Source organism: Octopus sinensis, linkage group LG25 (genome assembly GCF_006345805.1).
Source record: "Octopus sinensis linkage group LG25, ASM634580v1, whole genome shotgun sequence".
NCBI lineage: Eukaryota > Metazoa > Mollusca > Cephalopoda > Octopoda > Octopodidae > Octopus > Octopus sinensis.
Genome location: NC_043021.1, coordinates 6876450 through 6891449, shown reverse-complemented (window position 1 = coordinate 6891449; position 15000 = coordinate 6876450). Strand labels below are relative to the sequence as shown.

Below are 15000 nucleotides of genomic sequence, written 5' to 3'. Positions count from 1 at the left end.
TTATGTGCCACTGGCATTGAAACCAGTCAGTGGTCCTGGCAACGATCATGCTCAGATGGTGCCTTTAATGTTCCACTGGCATGGGTGCCAGTCAGGCGGTGCTGTCATCGACCACATCAGCAAATTTGACTTTGATTGTGATTTCACTTGCCTCAACAGGTCTTCGCAAGCAACTCATAAGTAGGCTGGTTACACCACTGGCATAGGCCATGGGTTATGGTCTCACTTGGCTTGCCAGGTCTTCTCAAGCACAGTATATTTCCAAAGGTCTCAGTCACTAGTCATTGCCTCGGTGAGGCCCAATGTTCGAAGGTCATGCTTCACCGCCTCATCCCAGGTCTTCCTGGGTCTACCTCTTCCACAGATTCCCTCAACTGCTAGGGTGTGACACTTTTTTACACAGCTGTCCTCATCCATTTGCCCCACATGTCCATAACAGCGCAGTCATCTCTCTTGCATACCACATCTGATGCTTCTTTGGTCCAACTTTTCTCTCAAGGTACTTACACTCTGTCGTGCATGCACACTGACATTACACATCCAGCGAAGCATACTGGCTTCCAATGTAAGAGGTTGAATGTTGCCAGTTTTTAACATAAAACAGCTGGAATATTGTGGTTGGATATGGCTGGATTAAACCCTAAGGGGTTAAAGAGTTCATTAATATTGGTTTCAGGTTTTGGCACAGGGTCGGCAAGTTTGGGGAAGGGGGTAAGTTGATTACATCGACCTTGGTGCTTAACTGGTATTTATTTTATCAATAAAGGCAGCGAGCTGGCAGAAACGTTAGCACGCCGGGTGAAATGCTTAGTGGTATTTCGTCTGCTGTTACGTTGTGAGTTCAAATTCCTTGAGGTCGACTTTGCCTTTCATCCTTTCGGGGTCGATAAATTAAGTACCAGTTATCCACTGGGGTCGATGTAATCGATTTAATACCTATGTTTGTCCTTGTTTGTCCCCTCTGTGTTTAGCCCCTTGTGGGTAATAAAGAAATAGGTATTTATTTTATCAATCCCGAAAGAATGAAAGGCAACGTCAACCACAGTGGAATTTGAACTCAGAATGTAAAGGCAAACAAAATGTCGTTAAGCATTTTGCCTGGCATGTTAATGATTCTGCCAGCTTTGCCACCTTAAACAATTCTCTTTACTCTTTTACTAGTTTCAGTGATTTGACTGCAGCCATGCTGGAGCACTGCCTTTAGTTGAGCAAATCGACCCCAGAACTTATTCTTTGGCAGCCTAGTACTTATTCTATCAGTTTCTTTTGCCAAACTGCTAAGTAACGGGAACATAAACACACCAGCATCGGTTGTCAAGCAATGCTAGGGGGACAAACACAGACACACAAACACACACATACATATACATATATACGACAGGCTTCTTTCAGTTTCCGTCTACCAAATCCACTCACAAGTCTTTGGTCAGCCTGAGGCTATAGCAGAAGACACTTGCCCAAGGTGCCACGCAGTGGGACTGAACCCGGGACCATGTGGTTGGTAAACAAGCTACTTACCACACAGCCACTCATGCGCCTATATATATACATATACATATATACGACGGGCTTCTTTCAGTTTCCGTCTACCAAATCCACTCACAAGTCTTTGGTCAGCCCAAGGCTATAGTAGAAGACACTTGTCCAAGGTGCCACGCAGTGGGACTGAACCCGGAATCATGTGGTTCGTAAGCAAGCTACTCACCACACAGCCACTCCTGTGCCTAATTCGTTAATTATTTTTTTTATTAACTGTGGTATTACTAGCTGTGGTAATACTGGTTGTGGTAATACAAATTGAGAGAATACTGACTGTAGTAATACAAGCAATGACTCAGATTGAGTGAAAACAACAACAACAACATGTTTAAAATAAGAATTTTTGTTATAAGTCAAAAAGAAAAAAGCCAAGGATTTAGAAATCAAAGAAAGAAAGAAAAATTGTTTGGGTTCTTACGTCTTATTTGGAGCTCAATATCTTGAAAATCATTGATGAGTTCAATAATTTCTTCATGGATAGCCTGAGCAATGTAAAATCCATTGACAGACACAACTTCATCACCAACCTGGCAAAGAAAGAGAAAAAAAATCTCCCAATGAAGAAGCAGTAACAGAGAGAGAGACATCTCTCAAGGATAGTGGTTCTCAATACTTTAGAATTCATCATCATCATCTTCATCATCATCATCATTTCACATCCTTTTTGTCCATGCTCGCATGGGATGGTTTGATGAGAACAGATGAGACAGACAGCTCCATCAGGTTCTGTGTCTGCTTTGGCATTATTTGTACAGCTGAATGCTCTTCCTAATGCCAACTGCTTCACAGAGTGTACTGAGTGCTTTTTATGTAGCACCAGCATTGGTGAGGTTGCCAAGTACCCACAAGATAAAACCCTTCAACTGAGCAGAGTATAGACTGGAGAAAGAAACTGTGATAGAGTGAAAGGAGCAAGTGTCTTGCTGAAGAGGTGAATACATGGCTTGCCCACTGAGAAAGTGAGACAATGTACATATAATATATAAACTGAGCCACAGAAGAAACGTCACACACATACTAAATAGAAACCGGTTTATTAACAGACTGCTATAGCATTGATTGAAGAGTGCTAATTAAGAAGCTGTTCTTTTCTGATGATAAAACATCATTTCCTGAAATATGTTTAATGTCACATGGTGTCATGTGATGATGGAGTGTCCAGCATCCAAAGAGATGAATTCAATTGTTAATCCCTGGATAGACAGTGTATGCAATGGAAGGCCATTTGTGTTTCAGCAAGACTCTGCACTATCACACATAGTAGGAGCACTCCGTCGGTTTCGACGATGAGGGTCCCAGCTGATACGATCAACGGAACAGCTTGCTCGTGATATTAACGTGCAAGTGGCTGAGCACTCCACAGACACGTGTACCCTTAACGTAGTTCTTGGGGATATTGAGCGTGACACAGAGAGTGACAAGGCCAGCCCTTTGAAAATACAGGTACAACAGAAACAGGAAGTAAGAGTGAGAGAAAGTTGTGGTGAAAGAATACAGCAGGGTTCACCACCACCCCCTGCAGGAGCCTTGTGAAGCTTTAGGTGTTTTTGCTCAATAAACACTCACAATGCCCAGTCTGGGAGTCGAAAGCGCGATCCTCCGACCGCGAGTCCGCTGCCCTAACCACTGGGCTATTGCTCTAGTAACACAGGAATGGATGGCTGAAAACTTTCATGATCACATAGCCCCTAACATTTGGCTTCCTAATTCCCCAGATCTCAATCCATTGACCAAGGCTGACCAAAACACTCTCATGGAATGTGACCAAATGAGGTTCATTTTTTTGTTAAACATAATCCCTCTTGCAGTCCACCTACTTCTTCTATTGGTGTTGCAGGGCTTCAATCCCATTGGGGAAGATGCTTTCATTCTTGTTGGTCAAAAAAATCTACAACAGCAGATATGATGTCATCATCACTGCTGCGATACTGGTTCTCATCCTCTTCTACTCTTTTACTTGTTTCAGTCATTTGACTGCGGCCATGCTGGAGCACCACCTTTAGTCGAGCAAATCGACTCCGGGACTTATTCTTTGTAAGCCCAGTACTTATTCTATCGGTCTCTTTTTGCCGAACCACTAAGTGACGGGGACGTAAACACACAAGCAATACTAGGGGCACAAACACAGACACACAAACACACACACGCATACACATATATACATATATACGACAGGCTTCTTTCAGTTTCCGTCTACCAAATCCACTCACAAGGCTTTGGTCGGCCTGGGGCTATAGCAGAAGACACTTGCACAAGATGCCACGCAGTGGGACTGAACCCGGAACCATGCGGTTGGTTAGCAAGCTACTTACCACACAGCCACTCCTGCGCCTATAAATATTTTTTCATGTTGGGGCACAGATGATAGTGAGATGGAGTTAAATCAGGAGAATAGGGAGGCTCATCAACCAGTTCAAAGCCAGAATCATGCACAGCAGCTGTTGAAACAAAGGACATTTCATGCTGGAGCAATGTCCTGATGAAACTAGACTCTTTTAGTCAGTTTTCCTGGGCATTTGGTCTTGATAGTCTTTTCTAACTGCCTCAGTTCCTTTCCCCTCTTTCAACTGAGATGCCCTTCTCTTGGAAGCCTCTTGAGCAACCCCACAGGTACTAGAACCACATAAAAGGCAGTCATGCTGGTGCCTTGTTAAAAGCACTTGTACCAGTGACATGTAAAAAGCATCCATTCTGGTGCCACATAAAAAGCACTTGTACCAGTGCCATGCATGCATGCATGCAAAATGCATGTGTTGGTGCCATGCAAAACACACCCATGCCAGCATCATTTACAAATCACTTTGTTGATGTCACATAACAAGCACCTGTGCCGGTGCCATTTGAAAAGCACCCATGTTGGTGCCATGTAAAAAGCACCTGTGTTGGCGCAATGTAAAAGACACCAGTGCTGGCATCATGTAAAGAGCACCAAGTAAACTCTGTAAAGTGGTGGGAGTTGGGAAGGGCATCCAGCTGTGGAATCGATGCCAAAACAGATGATGGGAGAATGTTGCAGCACTCCAGCTTGCCAGATTCTGTCAAACCATCCAACTCCTGCCAGTATGGAAAACGGATATTAAATGATGATGATGATGATGATGAAGCTGTATTAATTCTGCCAAGACATCAATAGGTGTCTGCTGCCCCACTGATTCTACCAAACCACCAAAGAACAAGAGAGAAAGTGAGAGAGAGAGAGAGAGAGGAGAGAGAGAGAGAAGGAGAGGGAAGGAGAGAGAGAGAGAGAGAGAGAGAGAGAAGAGGGAGCGAGAGAGGGTGGATGGGAAAGGAGGAACTTATAGAAGTAGACAAATCTGTCATTCAAGTTATTGAGTACTAAGATCAACCTTACCCGCATATCCTTTGTGTATGCTTCTGAAGATGATGAGATGCTAGTGACATATACACCAGTGCCATGCTCTGCTCCTGTAACAGAAAAATGTAATAAAAACCAGTGAATACACATAAACAGATGCACAGCAACAGAGAGAGACATCTCTCAAAGATAGTGGTTCTCAATACTTTAGAATTCATCATCATCATCATCATCATCATCATTTCACATCCTTTTTGTCCATGCTCGCATGGGATGGTTTGATGAGAACAGATGAGAGAGACAGCTCCATCAGGTTCTGTGTCTGCTTTGGCATTATTTGTACAGCTGAATGCTCTTCCTAATGCCAACTGCTTTACAGAGTGTACTGGGCGCTTTTTATGTAGCACCAGCATTGTTGAGGTTGCCAAGTACTCACAAGATAAAACCCTTCAACTGAGCAGAGTACAGACTGGAGAAAGAAACTATGACAGAGTGAGAGGAGCAAGTGTCTTGCTGAAGAGGTGAATACATGGCTTGCCCACTGAGAAAGTGAGAGAGAGAGAGAGAGAGAGAGAGAGAGAGAGAGAGAGAGAGAGAGAGAGAGAGAGAGAGAGAGAGAGAGAGAGTGAGAGAGAGATGTGAGGTCCAGGTACAATGTGAATGTGAATGTGAGACAGAATAGAAAGTGCACTGAGGTAAAATAGTGATAAGAGATAGGGAATGAGCTGGACAGAGAGGATATCAGTTCAGTGTAGTGGGAAGTGAAAAAGAATAAAAGATGAGTTGTCGGGGAAGGTTTGATTGACCAAATGCCCTGTTAAAAAGCAAAGATGAATGCCCAAAAGCCTTTGCAGTAGAATTAACACAGGGAAATTTTGTGATATAAAAGTGAACTTTGCAATAGTTCAACCATGTGTACTAATGTTCACATCCTGATATACTTACACTCAAATTGTAAATAAACATTTGCAAGAGTCTTGATTGAAACAAACCATAAGAAAGACTTTGTCTCTTTGTTAAAGACTGCCTTGTGTTATCTTAAGAAGAACTTAAATTATCAACTGACACTCTATTAGCTTGGGAAGGAAAAGGACACTGAATAACACCGTATAACATGATTTTCGTCCTTGGGTAGCAACTGTTATTTCCTATTTCCTTACCCTAGAAAATATGAAAAATGACTCATATTTCATTCAAAATTTGCTTTTCTTACATTTATTAAAACCACAAAGAATCCCTTTCAACACATGACTATGAATGCTCCCCTACTGCTCTTACCCATCATCAGAGATGCACACATTGTCAGTCACCGAGGGACTTGCTCAAGTGGTTAAGGTCAAGCAACTGACAAGCAAATCTGTAGTATTGAGCAGAATATTTGTTATAATGATATTTCTACTTCAGCAACTCAACACTGAATCTGTCTGAAATGTAATGGAAAATAGGACAGTATCAAAAGATTTATGTCCAGGTGACAAAAGCAAAGTTTGAAGGGAATAGTAGTCATTTCCTTTGATTTCTAGATAGAAGCAAATAAGAAATAACACTTACTGAACAAAGACAAAAAAAGTAAAAATTTTGTTATACAGTGTAATATATATATATATATATATATATACTAGCAGTATCACCTGGCGTTGCTCGGGTTTGTAAGGGAAATAACTATATAAGCATTTTTAGAGATGTAAAGTATAATAGCCATCTCAATATGGCTAACCACAAAGGGGGTGGGTGGGGGTGTTACTGTAGCTTTTTACGTTCTGAGATTTAATAATAAATTTTTAGAGAGTTACTTCTCGATATGAATCACGACTATAAGATACCTGGTTTTGGTTAAACTGCACCGCAAAAAGTGGGAGTAGTTAGGAATCTAAATCGTAGGAGACAGACAGCACACAACCTCTCTTTTATATATAAAGATATCATATTTCCTGGTATTGAGGACATTGCGCTTTCTTTAAAGTCATAGAGGACAAAGTTTACATTTTCATAAGGCAATTTTAAGCCATGGAGTATTATCTATGTTAAACTTTATACTGTAAAAGTAAAAGAAAAAGTATAAAGTATAAGTGACCAACAGGATCTGGATGTGTGACTAAGCCATTTACAAAACATCCTGGTGTAAAGTATTGAGATTTTGTATCTGTGTTTATGACTTTTTGTTTGTAATTTTAAAATCAAAATTAGGGTGAATCTTTGAGGTCGAAGCCTCTTCAATGCTGGAAGATATGGTAATCAATAAATAACACAAAACTGATAATTAATATTAGAAATATTGAATTTCTAAATGTCTCAGAGAGACAAAAGCGGTGGTGAAGCAATATAGTGGTCGTATACTGTCAACTCAATGTGACAGTCCCGTAAGGGAATTACACCACTGCCATTTAGCCCTAGGAAACATTGATGTCTCCTGTCGGCTTTGACACATTTTCTGTGTCCTTATATTTGCAAAGGGGAGGCAATCACCCCCCGCAAGCTGGGACATAGAATTGATAAGAATATAAACATTACAAACCTCCTCGCAGTGAAAATCCTAAAGATCCATTTTCAAGGTTTTCTAAGCGAATTAACTTCTTGGTTGCTGAAGGGATTATAGGACAAAGAGAATCATAAGCTATCTGTTGATTCAGAGGTACTAAAGGTCTGGAAAAATAATAAAAAAAAAAAAGTTCCAAACTGAACATGATATCATTACACAATATAGTATCACCATGCAATGAAGTATCATTACATACGGTGATAGTGTTAAGTAATAAATACAGCATTATATAACAGAGTATTGTTAAACATGAGATAATATGATACGATAACATGATACCACAACAGTCACTTAAAATTGAGGGTGACATGCTAGCATGTACCATGCTATCACTAATTGTTTTGGGGGCTCATGTAGTCGTGAGTAGACATAGAAACCTTCTTGATCCCCTGTCCTTGACCTAGCACAACATCTAGGATGTGGCAGCTGGGGAGAGAGAGTTAGGGCTGTGATCGATTTAATTGTCTAGTCCTCTCCTCAACTTTCTGGCACTGTGCTAATGTTCTGTTAGTATCAAGCCAAGTGAAATTCGTAGTCATAACCAGTGTCAGTGGCATGTAAAAGGCACCCGTGCTAGTGACACGTGAATGGCACCCGTCACAGTCTATGGAGTGGATGGCATCAGAAAGCCATAGAAACCAAGCTGAAACAGACTGCAGCCTGGTGCAGCTTTCTCAAACCATCTAACCCATGCCAGCATGGAAAAAATAGACGCTAAATGACTATGATGATGATGATAATTTACTTTTTCAGACTGACATTGTAGGGTGGGTATGAGAGGCTGGATCTGGCTAATTTGGACATAAAACAATATACTGGCCAGATATGGCTGGTTTAAATGCTAAAGGGTTAGGTGAGGTGAGAAATAAAGTCAATCTCCTAAGAACTGGGCCGTCTCGTCGACAGGCTTCCAGGTAAGTGACTCTCAACCAAATTTCTACAACGAAGTATTGGTTGATTCACAGATTTAGTAGAAGACACTCGAGCAATATGCCACAGTGTGGGATTGAACTGGAAACCACAAAGTTGAAAAATAAACTTCTTGCCCACACAGTCAGCTGTATCTGCCTATGATTCTAAGTCAGTTGGATGTGAACTGACCAGGGGGAGGGGGGGTTAAGCAACAACAGCAGCAGCAGTATCAGCAGCAGTTACAACAACAACAACAGCAACAATGTCAATAACAAGCACCACAATAACAAGAACAGGAAGAGAAGAAGAAGAAGAAGAAGAAGAAGAAGAAGAAAGAGGAGAAGAAGAAGAAGAAGAAGAAAAAGAAGAAGAAGAAGGAGGAGGAGAAGAAGAAGAAGGAGGAGGAGAAGAAGAAGAAGAAGAAGAAGAAGAAGAAGAGAGGAGGAGGAGAAGAAGAAGAAGAAGAAGAAGAAAAGAAGAAGAAGAAGAAGAAGAAGAAGAAGAAGAAGAAGAAGAAGAAGAAGAAGAAGAAGAAGAAGAAGAAGAAGAAGAAGAAGAAGAACAACAACAACAACAACAACAACAACAACAACAACAACAACAACAACAACAACAACAACAACAACAACAACAACAACAACAACAACAACAACAACAACAACAACAACAGCAACAGCAGCAGAGGGAACATTAAATGCAAAGAAAAAGGAGCCGAGGTGATTACTGGAATTGGTTTTACCTTATTTCATCAAAAAGACAAATTTTTGCAGGTTCATTGATGATAGACTTCAGCTCTGCTACGAATGTAGGTAAATCCAGGGAACTGTAAGATAATGCAAATCAGAGAATTTGAGAAGAATCCAGTATGCTGAGGTACAAACACACACACACACACCACACACACACACACACACACACACACACACACACATGCACCTTGGATTAAACCACAGTCAAATCACAATATAATAATGCACAAATTTGGGTAGATAAATATCAGGGGGAACATTTTGGTAGATAAATATCAGGGGGAACAATTTTTAATATATTGTCTCCCTTACGTCAAATCTAGGTTAAATTCAATTAGATTCAAATTTTCTGTATGCATATATAGATACATACTCATACCTACACTAGTATTTTAACGTATTTTAAATATGTGCACAGGAGTGGCTGTGTGGTAAGTAGCTTGCTAACCAACCACATGGTTCCGGGTTCAGTCCCACTGCGTGGCATCTTGGGCAAGTGTCTCCTGCTATAGCCCCGGGCCGACCAATGCCTTGTGAGTGGATTTGGTAGACGGAAACTGAAAGAAGCCTGTCGTATATATGTATATATATATGTATGTGTGTCTGTGTTTGTCCCCCTAGCATTGCTTGACAACCGATGCTGGTGTGTTTACGTCCCCGTCACTTAGCGGTTCGGCAAAAGAGACCAATAGAATAAGTACTGGGCTTACAAAGAATAAGTCCTGGGGTCGATTTGCTCGACTAAAGGCGGTGCTCCAGCATGGCCGCAGTCAAATGACTGAAACAAGTAAAAGAGTAATTAGTTCATATTTACCATTGCCAAGGTGGTAAATAAGGTAAAACATACAAACGCACAAGCACACATACACACAAATACACAGACACATACACACACTCACACACACACACACACACACACATATATATATATATAAAAACAATGGACCTCCTTCAATTTCTACCTATTTCTTTACTACCCACAAGGGGCTAAACACAGAGAGGACAAACAAGGAAAGACAAACGGATTAAGTCAATTACATCGACCCCAGTGCGTAACTGGTACTTATTTAATCGACCCCGAAAGGATGAAAGGCAAAGTCGACCTCGGCGGAATTTGAACTCAGAACGTAACGGCGGACGAAATACCTATTTCTTTACTACCCACAAGGGGCTAAACACAGGGGACAAACAAGGACAGACAAACGGATTAAGTCGATTACATTGACCGCCAGTGCGTAACTGGTACTTATTTAATCGACCCCTAAAAGATGAAAGGCAAAGTCGACCTCGGCGGAATTTGAACTCAGAACGTAGCTGCAGACGAAATACCGCTGAGCATTTCGTCCGGCGCGCTAACGTCTCTGCCAGCTCACCGCCTTCAGTTTCTACCTACCAAATCCACTCATAAGGCTTTGGTCAGCCCAAGGCTACAGCAGAAGATACTTGCACAAGGTGCCATGCAGAAGAACTGAACCTACAACCATGTGGTTAGGAAGCAGACTTCTTATCACATAGCCATGCTTGCATCTTTACAGAGTAGCCTTGACATTGCTGTGGTTAATGTCGCTGTTTAGACACAAGTCCTTACTGCCCCAGTATATTTCTACAACCAGATTAGTGTGGTGTGGTGCCGTTTAGCCCTTGATCAGTCTTGATCTGTCAGACGTATGATCAAAGACAATCTAATCATGACCATCCCAAGCTTTATTCATGTATAGTGTACCTAAGGTTAGAGTGATGTGATGTAGTGTGGCTTAGCAATGTTGCTGTTTAGCCTGTGTCTTGGACTATATTGTTCAATGTCCTTCATTGAACATGAGGTGGTAGCTGGTATGATGATTTGAGTGAATAATTAGTTGTTGTTTCTAGCAAATCCAGTGATCACATAGAGGTTCCTTGAGTGGCATATTAAAATTTGGAGGGGAGGAGGCGGAGTCTCTTATTATGTGATTATTGTAGTTTTCAGTGTGTGTGTGTATGTGTGTGTATGTGTGTATGTGTGTGTGTGTGTATGTGTGTGTGACAGAAAGTGAAAGAGAGAGAAAGAGGGAGAGGGAGAAAGAGAATCTGTAAGTCTGAGTGTATGTGTGTGTGTGTGTGTGTGTGTGTGTATGTGTGTGTGTATGCGTGTGTGCAAGTGCACATGTGAGAGAGAGAAAGAGAGAGAAGGAGAGAGGGAAAGAAAGAGAGAGAGAAAGAAAGAGAGAGAGGGAGAAAGAGAGACAGAAAGAGAGAGAGAGAGAAAGAAAGAGAGAGAGGGAGAAAGAGAGACAGAAAGAGAGAGAGGGAGGGAGAAAGAGAGACAGAAAGAGAGAGAAAGAAAGAGAAAGAGAGAGAGCGAGAGAGAGCGAGAGCGAGAGAGAGTGTGTGTGTGTGTGTGGTGTGTTTCTTTATTGGTGTGTATCAGGTGGGCGAGTGGGAGAAGGAGATATGCTGATATCACTTTCAGGTACAACAACAACAGCAACATCGCCAAAAATTCAGTGCAGAAATGATAAATTTCAATAAAATTAGAGCAGAACAAATTCTGTCCCGGGACTAGTTGAGACTAGTTGAGACTAAACAACTAGATAGTAACAAATATGTGCTATACAGTGAATTGAAAAACATTGATTAACAGACGATATCCTTGTAATCAGAAGACAAAAACTCTCTCCTGTCGCATTTGAAATTTAACCCTTTAGTGTTCAGATTATTCTGTTAAATGTAATACTTTTTCACTCAAATTGTTTTGAATTAATCATGCATGATCTTATAGCTTTGAAGTTTCAATGATGTTATTGGATAGGATATGACTAAGCAGTTTGTGACTTCTTTCTCCTCACACTGGTCTCTCTCACACTGGACAATATTAATGGCACGTAAAAGCACCCACTACACTCTAGGAGTGGTTGGCATTAGGAAGGGCATCCAGCTGTAGAAACTCTGCCAGATCAAGAATTTACCATGCTACGCCAGACTTCACTGTCCATCATAGCATTACGGAGGTCCTGTTGCTGGATGCTTGTATCCCTGGAGATTACATCAGGGTAGGAGAGTATGCGCCCTCTGGTATTGTAAGTAGATGACTTCCAGAGGAGAAGAGTAGAAATTGCCTATAAGTACTACTCATTTTTGCCAAATGAGTGGACTGGAGCAATGTGAAATAAAGTGTCTTGCTCAAGGACATGGCATGCCAATTTTTAGAATGTCAATGTAGGTTAGGTGTGAGAGGCTGGATCTGGCCAGTTTGAATATAAAACTTGTAGAATACTTTGGGCTGGATATGGCCGGGTTTAAACACTAAAGGGTTAAAGGTGGAAAAAAAAAAGAAAAACCTGCGAGGCAGGGAGATAACTCCAATGAAATTAGTTGAATCTTCTGTGACAATATTGAGAATCCAGATAAGAGCTGAGTTGAACTTTAAAAGTCAATTGGCGATAGTAACGGACGTAGTTGTTGGACCTTGTTAATAACACATATTGACCTAGATTTGTAAGACGAAGAAGTGTTCGATGTATAAAAGAATAAAAAAAGAAAATAGAGAGAATTAAGTAACACTATTTATGAATCATCATCATCATCATCATCATCATCGTTTAACGTCCGTTTTCCGCGCTAGCACGGGTTGGACGGTTCGACCGGGGTCTGGGAAGCCAGGGGCTGCACCAGGCTCCAGTCTGATCTGGCAGAGTTTCTACAGCTGGATGCCCTTCCTAACGCCAACCACCCCGCGAGTGTAGTGGGTGCTTTTTACGTGCCACCTGCACAGGTGCCAGGGGGGGTCTGGCATCGGCTACGATCGGTTGGAGCTTTTAACGTGCCACCGGCACGGAAGCTAGCCAAGGCGGCGCTGGCAACGGCCACGTTCGTTCGGAAGGTGCTTTTTATGTGCCACCGGCACAGAAGCCAGTCGTGGCGGCGCTGGCATTGACCACGTTCGGAAGGTGCTTTTTATGTGCCACCGGCACAGAAGCCATTCGGGGCGGTGCTGGCATCGACCACGTATGGATGGTGCTTTTTATGTGCCACCGGCACAGGTATCACAATATTGACAATGCAAATAAGAGCTGAGCTGAACTTTAAAAGTCAATTGGTGATAGTAACGGACATAGTTGTTGGACCTTGTTACTAACACATATTGACCTAGATTTGTAAGATGAAGAAGTGTTCGATGTATAAAAGAATAGAACAAAAAAAATAGAGAGAATTAAGTAACACTATTTATGAATACTGGTTTCAAAATTTCGGGACAAGGCCAGTGATTTCAGGGGAGGGATTTAGTCAATTAATTACATTGACCCCCCACTGTTCAACTGGTACTTATTTTATTGACCCTGAAAGGCAAAGCCGACCTCAGTGAGATTTGAACTCAGAATGTAAAGATTGACCAAATGCAGCTAAGCATTTTGCCAGGCATGCTAATGATTCTGCCAGCTCACTGCCTAACTATTTATTCATCATCATCATCACCACCACCACCACCACCACCACCACCACCACCACCACCACCAGCACCAGCACCGCCAGCACCACCACCACCACCACCACCATCATCATCATCGTTTAACGTCCACTTTCCATGCTAGCATGGGTTGGACGATTTGACTGAGGACTGGCGAACCAAATGGCTGCACCAGGCTCCAATCTTGATCTGGCAGAGTTTCTACAGCTGGATGCCCTTCCTAACGCCAACCACTCCTAGAGTGTAGTGGGTGCTTTTTACGTGCCATTAATATTGGTTTCAAGTTTGGGCACAAGGCCAGCAATTTCGGGGGAAGGGGAGAAGTCAAGTATATTGACCCCAATGTTCAATTGGTACTTATTTTATTGACCCCAAAAGAATGAAAGGCAAAATTTGAACTCGGAATGTAAAGATGGATGAAATGCCTATAAGCATTTTGCCCAGCGTACCAATGATTCTGCCTGCTTACCACCTTCAACTATTTATGGATATTAATAACTAATTGGCACTCTGTTACGATGACAAGGGCTCCCGTTGATTTGATCGATAGAACAGCTTATGGCTGAGTACTCCACAGACATGCATACCCTTAATGGTCTTCAAGGAGATACATCACGATACAGGCTGGTCCTTTGAAATATAAGTACTCATCATTATCATCATCATTGTTCGACCGTGGTTGAGACAATGGAATTTACCATGCTACGCCAGACTTCACGGTCCATCATGGCATTACGGAGGTCCTGTTGCTGGATGCCTGTATCCTTGGAGATTACATCAGGGTAGGAGAGTGTGCGCCCTCTGGTATTGTGAGTAGATGGCTTCCAGAGGAGAAGAGTAGAAATTGCCTATAAGTACTACTCATTTTTGCCAAATGAGTGGACTGGAGCAATGCGAAATAAAGTGTCTTGCTCAAGGACAGGGCATGCCACCGAGAATCGAACTTACAACCTTACAATCGTGAGCTGAATCCCCTAACCACTAAGCCATGCATCTTCACTACGGATATTAATAAAATGATGTAGGAAGAAGTTAATACCTCAGTTGGTGTGTTTGGCAAATAGAGCAGCAGACATTGTTTGGGGCAACTGTAGTGGTGGTTGGGATAATGCTTGGTATTAAAGAGAGAGAGAGAGAGAGAGAGAGAGAGAGAGAGAGAGAGAGAGAGAGAGAGAGAGAGAGAGAGAGAGAGAGAGAGAGAGAGAGAGAGAGAGAGAGAGAGAGAGAGAGAGAGAGACCAGTGTGAGGAGAAAGAAGTCACAAAGTGCTTAGTCATATCCTATCCAACTTTAAGAAAAATTCAAGAGCTGAATGAAAACACAAAGGAAAAAAAATTAGTCAAAATAAGAAAAAAAACAAAAAACGAAAACAAACAACAAAACAAAAGCAGTTGAGAATCACTGCTGTGAAAAGAATTAGAACCTGCCAAGCTAACATACTTGTTACATAGTTGTTTGATCCGATAGAATACTAGCCAAACCCCTCAAACCTCACTCTGTCA

At 41.8% G+C, this 15000-nt stretch overlaps 1 protein-coding gene across 2 annotated transcripts in view; it reads right to left on the bottom strand.

Annotated features, from left to right (window-relative positions):
• LOC115224389 (harmonin) overlaps nucleotides 1-15000 on the bottom strand; it is a 98510-nt gene that overhangs the window by 34584 nt on the left and 48926 nt on the right. For both annotated transcript variants that reach the window (XM_029795276.2, XM_029795275.2), the window contains exons 3-6: nucleotides 9046-9129; nucleotides 7371-7498; nucleotides 4892-4965; nucleotides 1958-2066 (exon numbers count right to left, since the gene is read on the bottom strand). In XM_029795276.2, coding sequence (XP_029651136.1) covers nucleotides 1958-2066; nucleotides 4892-4965; nucleotides 7371-7498; nucleotides 9046-9129 — 395 coding nt within the window. The remainder of the gene's footprint in view (nucleotides 1-1957; nucleotides 2067-4891; nucleotides 4966-7370; nucleotides 7499-9045; nucleotides 9130-15000) is intronic.